Source organism: Chiloscyllium punctatum, chromosome 18 (genome assembly GCF_047496795.1).
Source record: "Chiloscyllium punctatum isolate Juve2018m chromosome 18, sChiPun1.3, whole genome shotgun sequence".
Lineage (NCBI taxonomy): Eukaryota > Metazoa > Chordata > Chondrichthyes > Orectolobiformes > Hemiscylliidae > Chiloscyllium > Chiloscyllium punctatum.
In genome coordinates, this window is record NC_092756.1 from 96,046,978 (window position 1) to 96,065,867 (window position 18,890).

The 18,890-nt window shown below is 47.4% G+C and overlaps 1 protein-coding gene across 2 annotated transcripts in view; it reads left to right on the forward strand.

The window, feature by feature from the left end:
• Nucleotides 1–18,890, forward strand: part of LOC140489363 (receptor-type tyrosine-protein phosphatase H-like) — a 116,772-nt gene that overhangs the window by 92,447 nt on the left and 5,435 nt on the right. The window contains exons 18-22 of one of the 2 annotated variants that reach the window (XM_072588842.1): nt 4,223–4,299; nt 6,393–6,527; nt 9,379–9,501; nt 13,301–13,458; nt 14,290–14,425. In XM_072588842.1, coding sequence (XP_072444943.1) covers nt 4,223–4,299; nt 6,393–6,527; nt 9,379–9,501; nt 13,301–13,458; nt 14,290–14,425 — 629 coding nt within the window. Of the gene's footprint in view, nt 1–4,222; nt 4,300–6,392; nt 6,528–9,378; nt 9,572–13,300; nt 13,459–14,289; nt 14,426–18,890 lie in introns of those variants that run through there. The other variant, XM_072588843.1, reaches the window with a different exon arrangement.

Below are 18,890 nucleotides of genomic sequence, written 5' to 3' on the forward strand. Positions count from 1 at the left end.
TGATCGTGTGACTATTGTTGATAGTTGGAAAAACCCATCAGGTTCACTAACTTCCTTTGGGAAGGAAATCTGCAGCCTTTAGCTGTCTGACCTACATGTGACTCCAGACCTGCAGCAATGGGGGTTGACTCTTAACTGCCCTTGGGGCAATAAATATTGGTCTAGTGATGTTCCCATCCTGTAAATGAATAAAGAAAAAAATTCCAGCATTTTGCTTTTATTTGAGAGCAGTAGAGTAATTGTGATCCTTGTCTGTTGCCTGCACAGTCCCAGTCAGACTGGACCCTCTGCAGAACTACTGCCTTATAGCACTTGAAGTCCTTAAAGGTAAAGTCTCTAAAGGCAAAGGCACATAAACAACTGTTCTCATTGCAGCAAAGGAGATTCAATAGAGATTTTGATGACTGAGCAGACAAAGGGGAGATGTTCACATTGGCTGACAGTTTAAGGACTAGGGGATACAGATTAAAGGCTTTGACCAAGAGTTATGGCGGAGAACATTTGGAAGAACACTTTTTCACAGCGAAAAGGTGAACTGACTCTTTGGAAATGGAGACAACTGATTGATTCAATAGGATAGGTAACTTGAATGAAGTGAAGCCACAGGGAGATTGGGATTGACTGGCCTGTTGTCCAGACACTGACATGGATTACCTTTCCTGTTTATTCTTTCGTGGGATGTGGGCATCACTGGCAAACACAACATTTCTTACCCATCCCTAATTGCTGAAATAACTGCACAGAGGCTGGTATCCTGTCACCAAGTCACCCTTATTTACTTGAGCACAGTGCATTGGCTGTGACCAGCCAGCTCAGAGTGAGTCCCTGAACTGAGGAGATTCTAATCCCCTGTTTACATTGGTCAGCCAGGACTTTCCTGATTGGCCCACATTAACAACCCCAATCAAGGATCTCATAGTCAATTATGTCAACCTGGTTCCAATCAGTATATCCCTCTTGCACTCTGAAGTTTCCTCGACACTACACAAGGGGGGACAACAAGCGTTCAGATGGTTCTGAGGTATGTTTTGTAAGGTAACAGCCTTCAGGTGCTCCACGTATTTGTTCAGCACTGTCTCACCTACCCGAATTTTGTAAGTCACGGGATCTGACCTCATATCAACCTCATCTTTTACCCATACATGGCCATTCCTAAGTTCCGACACCAAACTTCATCTCCCGAATTAAATTGTCTCTCTCGCTTAGTGGGGGCATGTGACCAGCATTGCCATTCCTGCTGCCCTTTGGATCATGATATTCCTGAACCAATTCCAACAACTTTTGAAAGGTTTTAGTGGCTGATGCCTCTGGGAACGTCAAGCCCCTTATAACCAAAAATGCTGCAGATCCACATGCAGTCAGAAGGATTACTCATTGCTTTTCATCTGCCCCAATGCCATTTGCCCAGAAAGAAAATGCATTCTTTCCACATACTGGGCCCAACCTTTGCCAGCAAAGTCAAATGAGTTAATCTTCCCAAATAAAGGCATGATGCTAGAAACGCTTACTGCAACTCCAAGGTAACAGTTGTAAATGAATGTCCTTCGGGTACATATGGTTTTCTCCCATTGCCACTGAAATAATGACACAGAGGCCAGTACCCCGTTACCCTTGATTTACTTGGGCACAGGACAGTCAGTCCTCTGATGAGGAGATTCTAAACCCTCTGTTAATATTGGTCAGCCAGGGCTTTCCTGATTGGTCCAGGTTAACAACCCTAAACAATGTCAACAAGTCAACAAGGTCAATCTAGTTCCAATCACCACAACTGCCCTGAAACTGTGCGGCTTGCTGGGTCCATTTCAGAAGGTCAATCACTGTGGGTCTGGAGTAACGTCTAGGCCAGACCAAGTAAGGAAGGCAGATTTCCTTTCCTTCAAGATATTAGTGAATCAGATGGGTTTTTATGACAATCGAAGATAGTTCCATCAAAATACTGAATCCAGCTTCACATTCCAGATTTATTCATTGAATTTAAATTCCATCATGGTGGGATTTGAACCCATGACTTCAGAGTCTGGGTCTACTAGGAGAAAGTAAGGACTGCAGATGCTGGAAATCAGAGTCAAAAGTGTGGTGCTGGAAAAGCACAGCAGGACAGACAGCATCCGTGGAGCAGGATAGTCGATATTTCAAGCATGAGCTCTTTATCAGGAATATTCCTGATGATTCTCCTGCTCCTCGGATGCTGCCTGACCAGCTGTGCTTTTCCAGCACCACACGTTTCGACTCAACTGATTACTGGCCCAATGGTATTGCCCAGATGTCACCCTCTGTTCTCTTATAAACAGTCTTACTTTCTCAGAAGGGAGTTTATGCTTCACATTACGATACTCATTTGGTTCATTAACATGGTTTCTTGGTCCCTGGAGGGCTTTTTATATTTAGGCATTTTTATTACCCCAGTATTTGGTCAGTTGTATAAGGCTAATTTTGTGTATTTACTGGAAAGGATAAGGCTGGACCTCCAGCGATGGGGAGACCTTCCAATTTCCTGGTTGGGTAGAATAGCACTAATTAAAATGAATGTCCTGCCCCCTCTCCTATACCCTATGAGAATGCTTCCAGTGATGCTGCCGAGGATGGCTCTACGTAAATTATATGGCTGGCTGGGTTCCTTTATCTGGAATCATAGACGGCCCCTCATTAAGCTGAAGAAGCTTCAGCTTCTACAGGCAAGGGGAGGATTGGACTTCCCAGATTTTAGGAAATATCAGTTCAGTTCACTATTAAGTTATAGCTGATTGGGTGTTGTCTGATCCACAATCAATCTGATTGGATATCGAGGCCTCTCAAGTAAAATACACACTTATTAACCTTTTATTTTCAGACAAGAGGAAAATCATTACAGATCACTGTAAAAACCCTATAATACTAAACACAATTAAGGCTTGGAATATAATGCGGCAAAATGAGGGTAATTCACATAAAACACCCCCCCATGCGCCGATAGTGGGAGCATGGGGATTCCAACCGGGGTTTACAGATACCACTTTTAAACTCTGGAGATCCAGGGGTATCTCATGTCTAGGGGACCTATTTAAAGATGGGGTCCGGATGGCTTTTGAACAGCTGCGTCAGAAATTCGGATTACCTAATGGAGACCTCTTTCGATACTTCCAAATTCGAGACTATATACAGAAGAAGACTACGTTATTAGATAGTCTTTATAAATCAGATAGAGAATGTAGTGTCCTACGACCAGTGGGGGTATCTTCCGTCAGTACTATTTATCATTTACTACATGATGAAGTATCGGGAGATATGGATAATCTGCTTAAAACATGGGATCAGGATTTGGGGCTAGAAATCTCTATAGAAACATGGAATGATATTTGGGAAAACGCTAGAGGAAATACTATCTGTAACAGAACCCAGGCTATCCAGCTGAAGATACTTCATAGGGCCCATATAGCACCGGTTCGATTGGCAAAATTTAAGGCAGGAGCATCTCCAATGTGTCCCAAATGTAAAATAAAGGTGGGCACTCTTGTACATTGCCTATGGACCTGTCATAAGATCTGTAGATATTGGACTAAAGTAGCAAGTACCCTGACAGAAATTTTAGGAACGGAAATTAAAGTGGGCCCTGTATCTCTCCTTTTGGGCTTTTTGAACTTTCCCTCCCTGGACATGTACGGGAAGAGACTATTTTCTATTCTCTCTTTCTGTGCAAGGAAAAATATTTTGGTGAACTGGGTGGCTGAGGGCCCCCCTGGACTTTCAAATTGGCACAGATTAATTATGGAATGTATTCCCCTTGACTTCCTTACAAATATGGTGCACCGAAAGACTGAATTATTTTATAAAATATGGCAGCCCTTCTTGAATTACATAAATACAGATATTTCAGCTATCCTAACAAGGGCTTTTATTTAATTGAGATTACAAACCTGGCTGGTCCGGGGCCCCGTAGGAGAGGAATCCCGCACGAATATGGGTTTTATTACATTTAATGTGAACACATTCCGAGCATGTAAGAGACTTAAATATACACTCTGGTTAGTTGTAGGTTAGATTAGTAGACAGTTGAGTGTTGTTTTTTTTTCTTTTTCGGTATTTTTTTTCTTTTGTAAATTTTAGCTATTGTATATTTGATTTAATTGTATATCAATGTTTGTATTTGAGAGTTTTGTTTATTTTTGTAAACTTGTAAAAATGTTAAATTTCTAATAAAAATATCTATAAAAAAAAACAATGGTTTCTCCCTCAACACTTTCAGATGATGCATCCCGGGTTAAACTCACTGCTCAGCCAGAGAGCGACATTTTGGACTACATCAATGCCAATTACATGCCGGTAAGTCTTACATGAAACTAGTTCAGAAGAGATTTACCGGGATGATGCTGGGTATGGAAAGTTTGAGTTAGAAAGAAAAGCTGGGACATTTTGCACTGGAGCATAGGAGGTCGGGAGGTGACATTATATAAGTTTATAAAATAATGAGGGGTATAAGTAGAGTTAGTGATAGGTGTCTTTTCTCTAGCATGGCAGATTACAAAACCAGGGACACACTTTTAAGATGAGAGGAGAAAGATTTTTAAAAAGTCATGAGGGGTCAAATCTTTTACACAGAGAGTGGTTCATGTGTGGACTGAGCTTTCAGAGGAAGTGGTGGATGTCGATGCAGTTTTAATATTTGAAAGACATTTGGATAAGTACATGAATAGGAAAGGTTTGGAGGGACATCAGCCAAGTGCTGGGAGGTGGGACTAGTTTAGTTTGGGATTATGGTTGGCATGGACTGGTTGGATCGAAGGGTCAGTTTCCATGCTGTATGAGTCTTATGATGTTATGTGAAGGAATGAGAAAGCCTTTGATCAGGGTCTGTATCTGTAATGCTGGCAAAGCTGATGCCTAACACTCACGTCAGGAAGATGTGAGAGAATGTAAAAGGCTTGTTGCTGAAGCTAATGGACATCAGAAAGAGGGACGCTATCAAATCTCTCACCACGCCTGACTTTGAGAGTATATCTAAACAATTAGTCCCAATCATTGGGATGGGTGAACTAATTACATCAGAATCCAACCACCACTCCTTGCCGTTTAATGGCTTCACCGTCTGCAGATCGCTCACCACCTACATCCTGGGGATCAACATTAGCCACCAACCTAACGTCACCGCTCGCAGCAATATGGGTGGCCATGAATGCAGGTGAAAACGTGGGATTTTGGAGTTACCCCAACCCCCTCCAGGTTGTCCCAAAGATTTTGTCCTCTATCAATAGCACACAAGCCAACGTTTCTGAAAAGGCAATCCCAGTTCCGGTGAGACAGAAAGTGAATTTTAGGAACTATTATTTACCTCCTCGTCTGGATGCCTTGTTTTGCTCAGCTGCCCGACCTGGAATGCATTCTGCTAATGTTTCCACCCCTCAGGTGGTGCCTGATATTTGTTGGCCTTACATAGAACATAGAATGTAGAACATAGAACGTAGAACGTAGAACATAGAACATAGAACATAGAACATAGAACGTAGAACGTAGAACATAGAATAGAAAAGTACAGCACAGAACAGGCCCTTTGGCCCACGATGTTGTGCTGAGATTTAATCCTAATGTAAAATATAGTAACTTAACCTATGCACCCCTCAACTCACTGCTATCCATGTGCATGTCCAGCAGGCGCTTAAATGTCCCCAGTGACTCTGCTTCCACCACCACAGCTGGCAACGCATTCCATACATTCACAACTCTCTGTGTAATGAACCTACCTCTGACGTCTCCTTTATACCTTCCTCCTAATATCTTCAGACTATGACTTCTTGTACCAGTCAATCCTGCCCTGGGGAAAAGTCTCTGGCTATTGACTACCTATTCCTCTCATTATTTTGTACACCTCGATCAGGTCACCTCTCTTCCTCCTTCTCTCCAGAGAGAAAAATCCGAGCTTAGTCAACCTTGCTTCATTAGGCAAGCCCTCCAGTCCAGGCAGCATCCTGATAAACCTTCTTTGCACCCTCTCCAAAGCCTCTGTATCTTTCCTATAGTAGGGCGTCCAGAACTGGACACAATATTCCAAGTGTGGTCTCACCAGGGACTTGTAGAGCTGCAGCAAAACCTCGCAGCCTCATTGTCTTAGCGAAGGGCTTATACCCGAACTGTCAACTCTCCTGCTCCTCGGTTGCTGCCTGGCCAGCTCCACACTTTCCAATTCTGTTCAATGCCTTGTCTGGGATGGTTCATGTTGATGTTGGAGGATTTATGAGTGGGACATTACGGGTGACCTCTGGTGCTTTCCATCAATTTTCCCACACCACATCCCTTCCCATTATAAATGTCTGCTCCTGCTATTCCAGAACAATACCATCACCTTTTTGTTCTTTTTGTTTCTGCCTGGTTGTTGTTCCAGTGTTTTCTGCTCAGGCTTCTCTCCTCTTGGTTCTCCTCAGGGTTACAGGTCGAGCAACGAGTTCATCGCTGCCCAGGGGCCTTTGCCCAACACGGTGCCGGATTTCTGGCGGATGGTTTGGGAGCAGAAGACGGACGTTATTGTGATGCTGACAAACTGCACGGAAGGAGGTCGGGTGAGTCACTGATTCCGGGCTCGGACCCAACCCGGTCTCAAAGCGAGAAGGTGGTGGGGGGAGGCGGATGTGTGTGCCGCGTTGGACAACCACTGTCACGGTTGATCACGGCTCGGTTTCACACATGGTGGTCTCGGCCGGTCGTCAATGGGAGCCGAATGCAAGAGAGTGGCTGCTGGGGTGACCAGCTGTCGGGTTTGCCTGGGACTCTGAAGGAAGGCGCTCTCCATGTGCTCAGTGTTTGTACTGCCATTCGAATTCAGAAGAGGAGGAGGCCATTCGGTCCCTCTTACCTGCTCCACCACTTGGCTGATCAGATCAGGTGGTGGCCTCAACTCCACTTTCCTGCCGTACCCCTTTCGATTTGTTAGTCTTAATCGACCCACCTCCACCTTAAACATATTCAATAAGACAGCCTTCACCACTCCCTGTGAAAGAGAATCCCAGGACCCTCTGAGAGACCAACATTTATTGCCCATCCCTAATTGCCCAGGGGGCAGTTGAGAATCAACCACATTGCTGTGGGTCTGGAGTCACATGTAGGCCAGACCAAGTAAGGATGGCAGATTCCTTCCCTGAAGGACATTTGTGACCAAGATGGGTTTTTCTCAACAATGGACAATAGTTGGTGGTTATCATTAGATTCTTAATTGCCCTAATTCTTCAAGGTGTTGTCTGAAGTGAAAAATCTAAACTGCACTGAGAGACTGGGTTTGTTTTTGTTGGAGCAGAGGAGGTTGAGGTGGGATCCGATAGAAGTGTACAATTGACTCTCATCTGCCTCAGTGGGATTTGAACCCCGGTCCCCGGATCCTTATCTTAGTCTCTGGATTAATAGTCTAGAGCGTGGTGCTGGAAAAGCACAGCAGGTCAGGCAGCATCCGAGGAGCAGGAGAATCGACATTTCAGACAAAAGCCGTTCATCAGGAATTCTTGATGAAGTGCTTTTGCCCGAAACATCGATCCTCCTGCTCCTCGGATGCTGCCTGACCTGCTGTGCTTTTCAAGTGACCCACTCTCAACTCTGATCTCCAGCATCTGCAGTCCTCACTTTCACCCCTTTGGATTAACAGTTGAGTGATAGTACCACTAGCCCATTGCCTCCTGTATCATGAAGACAGAACCTGGGGTGTGGGGCTGGGGAAAGAACATGGAAGGAGGTGTTTTGCGATGTAGCCATTTTGGCGGTTTCCTTTGGAATCTGGGTGCAGTCCTCCCAATGAAGTCACAACAAGGTCCCGGTATTAGATCCTGATCCTGTGAGATCCAACACCGTGCTGCACACATGGTGTCAGAATGAGTTGAGGTTATGGCATTCTTTCACAAGAACCCTTTCAGATCCCTTCAGTTCCTCCCACAGACAGCGATATCTAAGAGAATCCCATTAGATGTCACTCCAGATTTCAGAGCCAGAGCCTCACTTTCCCTCTTACCTGGATGACGAATTGAGATGCTGTACAAGCGCAGCACTCAACACGAGTAGCAGAGATTTTCAGTGTGGAAGATCCCGAAGACAGCTCCTTGTCCTATTGCTCCATGAGGAGAAAGTGAGGACTGCTGATGCTGGAGATCAGAGTCAAAAAATGGAGCGGTCCTACCTGTCCATCTTCCTTCCCATTCATCCACTCCACCCTCTGCTCTGACCTATCACTATCGCCGCCCCTCCTTCATCCACCTATCTCAATCCGAGCTAACTTCCCTCTAGCCCCATTCCCCACCCCCCACCAATTAATCTCTCAGTCCCCTTGCACAGCTCCCCTCCCCCCCCCCCCCCAACATTCCTGATAAAGAGCTTATGCTTGAAATGTTGACTCACTTGCTCCTCAGGTGCTGCTTGATAGGCTGTGCTTTTCCAGCACCACCCATTTTGTCTATTGCTCCATGAGACGTGTGTGTCACACTGTTGTACCGATTACGAGGACATTTCTAGGGGTCATAACAAAAATGTCTGAGAAGAGAATTGGAAAACTCCAGATGGCTGGAAGGTGACCTGATAGAGGTCTTTAAAAGGACAAAAGGTTGAGCTGGAGCAGATACAGAGAGAATGTTTCCTCAGGGAGGGAAAAGACAAAAGCTGGTCACTAATTTCAGACAGTCACCAAGAAACCTATTCAGGAATTGAAAAGAAACCTCTTTACCCAGAGCGCGTTGAGAATATAGACCTCGCAAGAAGGAAGCGTTCTATCCAGATGCATCACGGCCTGGTACGGCAACAGCTCTGCCCAGAAACTGCAGGGAGTTGTGAGCACAGCCCAGTCCATCACGCAAACCAGCCGTCCATCCATTGACTCCATCTACACTTCCCACTGCCTTGGTAAGGCAACCAACATCATCAAACACCCATCCCACCCCGGTTATAATCCCTTCCAACCTTTCAACAGAAGATACAGAAGCTTAAGCGCCCATACCAAAAGGTTCAAGAACAGCTTCTTTCCCGCTGTTACTAGACTGCTGAATGGACCTCTCTAATTTTAAATTGAATGTTGATGTCACTCTTTGTGCACCTACCCTGCAGCCATAATATCGTATTCCTCACGCTGATCCATTACCCTGATACATTTTGTATGGCATAATCTGCCAGTACTGCATGCAAAACAAAACTTTTCACTGTGCCTCGGTACGTGTGACAATAATAAATCAAATCAGTGCAGCTAAGGGCTAGCAAACAAAGACGGTGAGTGGAGAGGATGGTTAGATTTGGATGAGAGATCGGTGGTGACACAAGTCAAACATAAACACTTGAACGGACTGGTCGGGCCGAATGGCCTGTTTTTATATTGTGTAATCTATGTAAACCTGGGTAATTATTTTGGATGACTCCATCTCAAATGTGTTTTCTTTTTGGTTCCAGATCAAATGTGAACACTATTGGCCACTGGATTACACACCCTGTACCTATGGGAACATCACAGTTACTGTCTCCTCAGAGACCATCCTCAGCGAGTGGACCCTCAGAGACTTCAATATCAAACAGGTTGGAGGCTGGAGGAACATAGAAAGATCTAGAACGACCATGGTGGTTCCATAAGATGGCATTTTATTGGGTAACCATTGACTTCAATAATAATGCCACACCATACAGATAGGCAGGAGGCTGGAAGAACACAGCAAACCAGGCAGCATCAGGAGGGGGAGAAGTCAATGTTTTGGCTGGAACACTTCTTCAAAATTGGGGGGTGGGGGAGCCGCAGATAAAGATGGTGGCGGGGCCAGAATGGTGACGTGGGGATAGGTAAAGTCAGGTAGAGGGTACGACCTGGTTGGTCAATGGGAAGAATGAATCCGGTTGGTGGCAGGGAGCAGTGGAAGGGAGGGGGAGGGGCTGTGAAGGGGGTCGGGGGATGGGGAGGGAGGTTGTTTGAAATTGGAGAACTCAGTGTTGAGTCCTCCCGGCTGTAGGTTGCCTAGGGGGACAATGAGGTGTTGTTCCTCCAATTTGTGGTTTGGTTCATTGTGGCAGTGGAGGAGGCCGAGAGTGGTCATGTCGGAAAAGGAGTGGGAAGGGGGATTGAAATGGGTGGTGACTGAGAGGTCCGGTCAGCCCCTGTGGGCCTGGCTGCGATGCTCGGTGAACCGTTCACCAAGTTTACGTTTGGTATCCCCAATGTAGGAAGACCACATTGGGAGCACCTGATGCAGTAAACTGGGTTGGAAGAGAGGCAGGTGACCCTCTATCTCAGCTGGAAGGACTGTTTGGGGCCCTGGATGGGGGTGAGGGGGTTGATGTGCAGCAGGTTTTGCATCATTTCCAGTTGCAGGGGAAGGTACCTGGGGGTTCAGGGGGATTGGAGCAATCCAAGGACTGTCAAAGGGAACGGTCCTTGTGGAAGGCAGAAAGGGGTGGGGAGGGGAAAGTGTTCTGGGTGCTGGGGTCTAGTTGGAGTTGGAGGACGTGTTTAAGGATGATGCGGTGGATGCCACAACCGCGCAGATTGGAGGAACAACACCTCATCTTCCGCCTGGGCAGCCTACAGAACTCAACACTGAGTTCTCCAATTTCAAATAACCTCCCTTTCCATCCCCGATTCCCTTCCCAGCCCCTCCCCCTCCTTTCCACTCTTCTCTGCCATCAGCTGGATTCATTCCTCCCATTGACCAACCAGGTCATACCCACTACCTGTCTTCACCTATCCCCATTTCTCCACCCTGTCCCCACCACCCCCTTTATCTGCAGCTCCCCCTACACTCACCCCCAGTCCTGAAGAAGGGTTACACTCAAAATGTCGACTACTCCACCTCCTGATGCTGCCTGGCGTGCTGTGTTCTTCCAGCCTCCTGCCTGTATACTTTGGATTCCAGCATCTGCGGTTTTTTTGTCTCACACCGCACAGATGCCAGTCAATGACAATGAAATATAAGTGGCACAGTATAGCTCACTGGTTAGCACCACTGCCTCACAGCACCAAGGACCTGGGTTCAATTCCTCGGGCGACTGTCTGCATGGAGTTTTCACATTCTCCCTCTCTCTGTGTGAGTTTCCTCCAGGTGTTCCAATTGCCTCCCATTGTCCAAAGATGTGCAGGTTAGGGTGGATTGGCCATGGGGAATTTGCCCTATAGTGTCCAGGGATATGCCGGCTTGGTGGGTTAGCCACAGGGAAATGCAGGGTGACAGGAACTGGGTAGCAAGTGGGATGTTCTTCAGAGCACCAGTGTGTATTTGATGGGCTAAATGGCCTGCTTCCACATTGTAGGGATTCTATGATCTAACCATTGCTGAATTGCCCACTATCACTAACCTCTAGAGGTTACTTTTGACCAGAAATTGAACTGGACCCATCATCTAAACACAGTGGCAGGTCAGAGGGTGGGGCCCTGCAGTGAGTAACTCACCCCCGAACTCCCCATCTACAAAGCCTAAGTCAGGAGTCTGATGGAATACTCTCCACTTGCCCTGGATGAGTGCAGCTCCAACAACCCTGAAGAAGCTTGATACCATCCAGGACAAAGCAGCCGCTTGATTGGCACCACACCCACTACCGTCAGCATTCACTTTTCTGTCACTGAAGCAAAAAGTGTGCTGTCTACAATAAGTACTGCTGGCTCAGTGGTTAGCACTGCTGTCTCACAGCACCACGGTTCAATTCCAGCCGCAAGCTATCTGTGTGGAGTTTGCACATTCTCCCCGTGTCTGCGTGTGTTTCCTCCGGGTGCTCCAGTTTCCTCTCACAGTCACAAAGACTGTGCAGGTCAGGTGAATTGGCCATGGGAAATTACCCATGGTGTTCAGGGATGTACAGACTAGGTGCATTAGTCAGGGGTAATGCAGAGTAATAGGGTAGGGGTATGGGTCTGGGTGGGATAATCTTTGGAGGGTCAGTATGGACTTGTTTGTCCAGATGGCCTGTTTCCACACTTGTAGGGATTCTATGAGCTCTGCTTTGGGGACTGGATGTCTCTTCGTTTTGGCCCAGAATACGCCACTGGCCTTTTGTTTTTCTGAGGCATGTCTGCCCCCATGCCAGCTAGTGTTGTGTTTGTTTCTCAGGAAGTGTTGGATTGTTCTTTCACACTTGCTACTGTATTCTGGTGCCCCTCTGGTTTCCAACTTCATTGTTCAGACCATTGAGTACAGGAGCTGGGACATCATGTTGCTGTTGTGCAGGATGTTGGTGAGGCCACATACAGTTCCGGTCACCCTATGACAGTTAAGGATGTGATTAAATTGGAAAAGGTGCAATAAGATTTACAAGAGTGTTACTGGGAGTGGAAGGGCAGGCAAGTGCAACTAGTTCAGTTTGGGAAACTTGTTTGGCATGGATGTGTTGGACCTTAGGGTCTACTTCTGTGCTGTATGATTCACTAACTCCTTTGAGAACACTTTCCAACCCCCCAATCTCCAACATCTAGAATCGCCAGCATCTGCAAGCTCCCCTCTAAGTCACTCACTATCCTGTCACTGGGTCAAAGTTCCTGGCTTTCCCTCCCTAACAGGATCAGAAAGTCCCAGAGTGACACGGATCTCCAAGGATTGATTTCTGAGCAGCAATGACTAAAACAAGGGTTGTATTTTCTGATGTAAATTGAGTTTTCAGGAATTGAGAGGAACAGTTAAGGCTGCAGAGAGAGAGAGAGAAACTATTTCTCCTGGTCAGGGAATTGAAGAATAGGAGAATTAGAGCCAGACTTTTCAGGAGTAAGGTTGTGAAACAAGTCTCTAGACAGATGGTGGATGGAGTTTGCAAAGTCTCTTCTGCAAATCATAGAATCCCTGTGAAAGCAGGCCGTTCCATCCATCAAGTCCACCCCAACCCTCTGAAGAGCATCTCACCCAAACTGCACCTACACCTAACCCTGTAATCCCACATTTCCCATGGCTAATCCACCTAGCCTGCACTTCCCTGGACACTATGGGCAATTTAGCTTGGATAATACACCCTAACTTGCGCATCTTTGGACTGTGGGAGGAAACCGGAGCATACGAAGGAAACCTACTCAGACACGGGGCGAATGTACAAATTCCACACAGACAGTCACCCGAGGCTGGAATCGAACGTGGGTCCCTGCTAACCAATGAGCCAAATGTGAGAGGGGTATGGAGTTATGTCAGAGATGAGCAGAATCTCATTGATTGATGGACCATGGATTGAGAATAGGGATTGAGTTTAGCCATATCCCGTATGGTGGGAGATTCCCAGCAGAGGTTCTGGGGCTTGGAGCAGGTCTGGGATGGCCGTATAAGAATGGAAAAGGAAAGAGCGATTCCCAGTGGAGCTCTGGGAAACAGGGAGGTGTAAAGGGAACGGGGACTCACCCTCTGCACTTTCTGGACAGGCTGGATCATCAGAGATACGTTCGGTCTCTCATTTCCACTTCACTGCCTGGCCAGATCACGGAGTTCCCAAAACCACGGAGAAACTGATAGCCTTCCACAAAATACTGCGGAATCAGCTGGACAGAAGGAACCGAGGTTTACCAATTGTACATTGCAGGTAAAGTACACACCAAGGCTGCACTTCTCTGCTCTGTTTCAGGCAGTGACTGTAATGACCCAATTTCTCAAAAACTCCTTACTGTCGTGTCAGCAGTGTACATGGACAAGTTTGACTGGTACCGATTCTCTTAATGTCAGGTTCAGGGGGCTGGAATAACGTGTTACAGTCAGTAACACGGTGCTGGGGGAGAGACGGGTTACTGAGTGCCAGTGTGACGGAGCTGGAATAACGTGTTACAGTCAGTAACATGGTGCTGGGGGAGAAAGAGGTTACTGAGTGCCAGTGTGACGGAGCTGGAATAATGTGTTACAGTCAGTAACACGGTGCTGGGGGAGAGAGGGGTTACAGAGTGCCAGTGTTAGGGAGCTGGATTAACGTGTTACAGTCAGTAACACGGAGCCTGTTCCGCCCTTCAATGAGATCGTGGCTGGCCTAATTTTAAACTCAACTCTGCATTCCTTCATAGCCCCCGACAGTCTTCCATCCCCTTGGGAATCTACGATCTATCTCCCTGTGCATTCAAATAATCTAACGATTCTGCATCCACTACTTTATGAGGGAAGGGAATTTCAAAGACTATTGACCCTCTGAGAGAAAATAAACTGGATTGGCATTGAGAGAGATACAGTCAGTCACATAGGGCTGTAATTGGGGAGAAAGATTACTGAGCTATGGTGTGACAGTGCTGGTTGCTACTAAAGACCTAGAAGATCACTTCAGTTCATCAAAATTCTTGGTGATAGCCTGGGTTTTGGGGGAGGTCAGAGGGGTAAAACATGCCTAATCAGTTTCAAGATCTGCTCTGACCCAGTCTGGGTTTTATCACAGTGCTGGAGTCGGGAGAACGGGTACTTTAATAGCACTGGATTACCTACTTCAACAAATGGAACAGGAAGGTGTGATTGACGTTTATGGGATTGTCCGTAAAATGAGGCAGAACCGGCCTCTGATGGTCCAGACTGAGGTAAGACAGTTTTTTCCTGTTGCTTTCAGTGAGAATTATTTTGCTGTAGGGGGAGCAATGGCTAAGTGGTATTATCGCTGGATTGTGAATCCAGAGATGCAGGTAGTGTTCTGGGGGAACTGAGTTTGAATCCTGCCATGGAGTTTGAATGCAATAAATATCTGGAATTAAGAGCCTAATGATGACCATGAATCCATTAGTGATTGTTGGAAACACCCATCTGGTTCACTAATGTCCTTCAGGGAAGGAAACTACCATACTTATCCAGTGTGGCCTACATGTGACTCCAGGCCCATAGCAATATGGTTGCCCCTTAACAATCAGAGCTGAAAATGTGTTGCTGGAAAAGCACAGCAGGTCAGGCAGCATCCAAGGAGCGGAAGGGCTCATGCCTGAAATGCCAATTCTCCTGCTCCTTGGATGCTGCCTGACCTGCTGTGCTTTTCCAGCAACACATTTTCAGCTCTGATCTCCAGCATCTGCAGTCCTCACTTTCTCCTCTTAACAATCAGGGAAGGGCAATAAACTCTGACCTCATCAGTGATCCCTCAAGCCGTGAATGAATAAAAAAAAGCAATTTGATGCGGTTTTACCTCCTGCATTAGGATGGGATGCTGTTCAGCGTGGACTTGATGGGCTGAATGGACTGCTTTCATGATATAGCGATTCTATTGTAAATAGGAGAAAAGTGAGGTGCTGGAGGCTTCAGATTTGTTGCAGGTACTGGTTACCCTGGTTGGGGATATGTTGCAGGTACTGGTTGTCCTGGTTGGATTTGTTGCAGGTACTGGTTGCCCTGGTTGGGGATTTGTTGCAGGTACTGGTTGCCCTGGTTGGATTTGTTGCAGGTACTGGTTGCCCTGGTTGGGGATTTGTTGCAGGTACTGGTTGTCCTGGTTGGGGATTTGTTGCAGGTACTGGTTGTCCTGGTTGGGGATTTGTTGCAGGTACTGGTTGTCCTGGTTGGGGATTTGTTGCAGGTACTGGTTGCCCTGGTTGGGGATTTGTTGCAGGTACTGGTTGTCCTGGTTGGGGATTTGTTGAAGGTACTGGTTGCCCTGGTTGGGGATTTGTTGCAGGTACTGGTTGCCCTGGTTGGGGATTTGTTGCAGGTACTGGTTGTCCTGGTTGGGGATTTGTTGCAGGTACTGGTTGTCCTGGTTGGGGATTTGTTGCAGGTACTGGTTGCCCTGGTTGGGGATTTGTTGCAGGTACTGGTTGTCCTGGTTGGGGATTTGTTGAAGGTACTGGTTGCCCTGGTTGGGGTTTTGTTGCAGGTACTGGTTGTCCTGGTTAGGGATATGTTGCAGGTACTGGTTGGATTTGTTGCAGGCACTGGTTGTCCTGGTTGGATTTGTTGCAGGTACTGGTTGCCCTGGTTGGGAATTTGTTGCAGGTACTGGTTGTCCTGGTTGGGGATATGTTGCAGGTACTGGTTGTCCTGGTTGGATTTGTTGCAGGTACTGGTTGCCCTGGTTGGGGATTTGTTGCAGGTACTAGTTGTCCTGGTTGGGGATTTGTTGCAGGTACTGGTTGCCCTGGTTGGATTTGTTGCAGGTACTGGTTGCCCTGGTTGGGGATTTGTTGCAGGTACTGGTTGCCCTGGTTGGATTTGTTGCAGGTACTGGTTGTCCTGGTTGGATTTGTTGCAGGTACTGGTTGCCCTGGTTGGGGATTTGTTGCAGGTACTGGTTGTCCTGGTTGGATTTGTTGCAGGTACTGGTTGCCCTGGTTGGAGATTTGTTGCAGGTACTGGTTGTCCTGGTTGGGGATTGTTGCAGGTACTGGTTGTCCTGGTTGGATTTGTTGCAGGTACTGGTTGCCCTGGTTGGGGATTTGTTGCAGGTACTGGTTGTCCTGGTTGGGGATATGTTGCAGGTACTGGTTGCCCTGGTTGGATTTGTTGCAGGTACTGATTGCCCTGGTTGGGGATTTGTTGCAGGTACTGGTTGTCCTGGTTGGGGATTTGTTGCAGGTACTGGTTGTCCTGGTTGGATTTGTTGCAGGTACTGGTTGCCCTGGTTGGGGATTTGTTGCAGGTACTGGTTGTCCTGGTTGGGGATTTGTTGCAGGTACTGGTTACCCTGGTTGGGGATTTGTTGCAGGTACTGGTTGCCCTGGTTGGATTTGTTGCAGGTACTGGTTGTCCTGGTTGGGGATTTGTTGCAGGTACTGGTTGCCCTGGTTGGATTTGTTGCAGGTACTGGTTGTCCTTGTTGGGGATTTGTTACAGGTACTGGTTGTCCTGGTTGGGGAATTGTTGCAGGTACTGGTTGCCCTGGTTGGATTTGTTGCAGGTACTGGTTGCCCTGGTTGGGGATTTGTTGCAGGTACTGGTTGTCCTGGTTGGATTTGTTGCAGGTACTGGTTGCCCTGGTTGGGGATTTGTTGCAGGTACTGGTTGTCCTGGTTGGGGATTTGTTGCAGGTACTGGTTACCCTGGTTGGGGATATGTTGCAGGTACTGGTTGTCCTGGTTGGGGATTTGTTGCAGGTACTGGTTGCCCTGGTTGGAATTGTTGCAGGTACTGGTTGTCCTTGTTGGGGATTTGTTACAGGTACTGGTTGTCCTGGTTGGGGAATTGTTGCAGGTACTGGTTGCCCTGGTTGGATTTGTTGCAGGTACTGGTTGTCCTGGTTGGGGATTTGTTGCAGGTACTGGTTGTCCTGGTTGGATTTGTTGCAGGTACTGGTTGCCCTGGTTGGGGATTTGTTGCAGGTACTGGTTGCCCTGGTTGGGGATTTGTTGCAGGTACTGGTTGTCCTGGTTGGGGATATGTTGCAGGTACTGGTTGGATTTGTTGCAGGTACTGGTTGTCCTGGTTGGATTTGTTGCAGGTACTGGTTGCCCTGGTTGGGAATTTGTTGCAGGTACTGGTTGTCCTGGTTGGGGATATGTTGCAGGTACTGGTTGTCCTGGTTGGATTTGTTTCAGGTACTGGTTGTCCTGGTTGGGGATATGTTGCAGGTACTGGTTGCCCTGGTTGGATTTGTTGCAGGTACTGGTTGTCCTGGTTGGATTTGTTGCAGGTACTGGTTGCCCTGGTTGGGGATTTGTTGCAGGTACTGGTTGTCCTGGTTGGATTTGTTGCAGGTACTGGTTGCCCTGGTTGGGGATTTGTTGCAGGTACTGGTTGTCCTGGTTGGATTTGTTTCAGGTACTGGTTGTCCTGGTTGGATTTGTTGCAGGTACTGGTTGCCCTGGTTGGGGATTTGTTGCAGGTACTGGTTACCCTGGTTGGGGATTTGTTGCAGGTACTGGTTGTCCTGGTTGGGGATTTGTTGCAGGTACTGGTTGCCCTGGTTGGATTTGTTGCAGGTACTGGTTGCCCTGGTTGGGGATTTGTTGCAGGTACTGGTTGTCCTGGTTGGGGATTTGTTGCAGGTACTGGTTGCCCTGGTTGGATTTGTTGCAGGTACTGGTTGCCCTGGTTGGGGATTTGTTGCAGGTACTGGTTGTCCTGGTTGGGGATTTGTTGCAGGTACTGGTTACCCTGGTTGGGGATATGTTGCAGGTACTGGTTGTCCAGGTTGGGGATTTGTTGCAGGTACTGGTTGTCCTGGTTGGATTTGTTGCATGTACTGGTTGCCCTGGTTGGGGATTTGTTGCAGGTACTGGTTGTCCTGGTTGGGGAATTGTTGCAGGTACTGGTTGCCCTGGTTGGATTTGTTGCAGGTACTGGTTGTCCTGGTTGGGGATTTGTTGCCGGTACTGGTTGCCCTGGTTGGATTTGTTGCAGGTACTGGTTGTCCTGGTTGGATTTGTTGCAGGTACTGGTTGCCCTGGTTGGGGATTTGTTGCAGGTACTGGTTGTCCTGGTTGGATTTGTTGCATGTACTGGTTGCCCTGGTTGGGGATTTGTTGCAGGTACTGGTTGTCCTGGTTGGGGAATTGTTGCAGGTACTGGTTGCCCTGGTTGGATTTGTTGCAGGTACTGGTTGTCCTGGTTGGGGATTTGTTGCAGGTACTGGTTGTCCTGGTTGGATTTGTTGCAGGTACTGGTTGTCCTGGTTGGGGATTTGTTGCAGGTACTGGTTGCCCTGGTTGGATTTGTTGCAGGTACTGGTTGTCCTGGTTGGGGATATGTTGCAGGTACTGGTTGCCCTGGTTGGATTTGTTGCAGGTACTGGTTGTCCTGGTTGGATTTGTTGCAGGTACTGGTTGCCCTGGTTGGGGATTTGTTGCAGGTACTGGTTGTCCTGGTTGGGGATTTGTTGCAGGTACTGGTTGCCCTGGACCTGTCTATTATAAATACTGTGGCTACAAGAGAGGGTCAGAGGCTGGGAATGCAGCGATGGGTAACTCACCTCCTGACCCCCCAGAGCCTGTCCACCATCTACAAGGCCCAAGAGTGTGATGGAATACTCCCCACGTGCCCTGGATAGCTGCAGCTCTTACAACACTTAAGAAGTTTGACATCATCCAGGACAAAGCAGATTGATTGGTGGATTTCACTCACCATCTC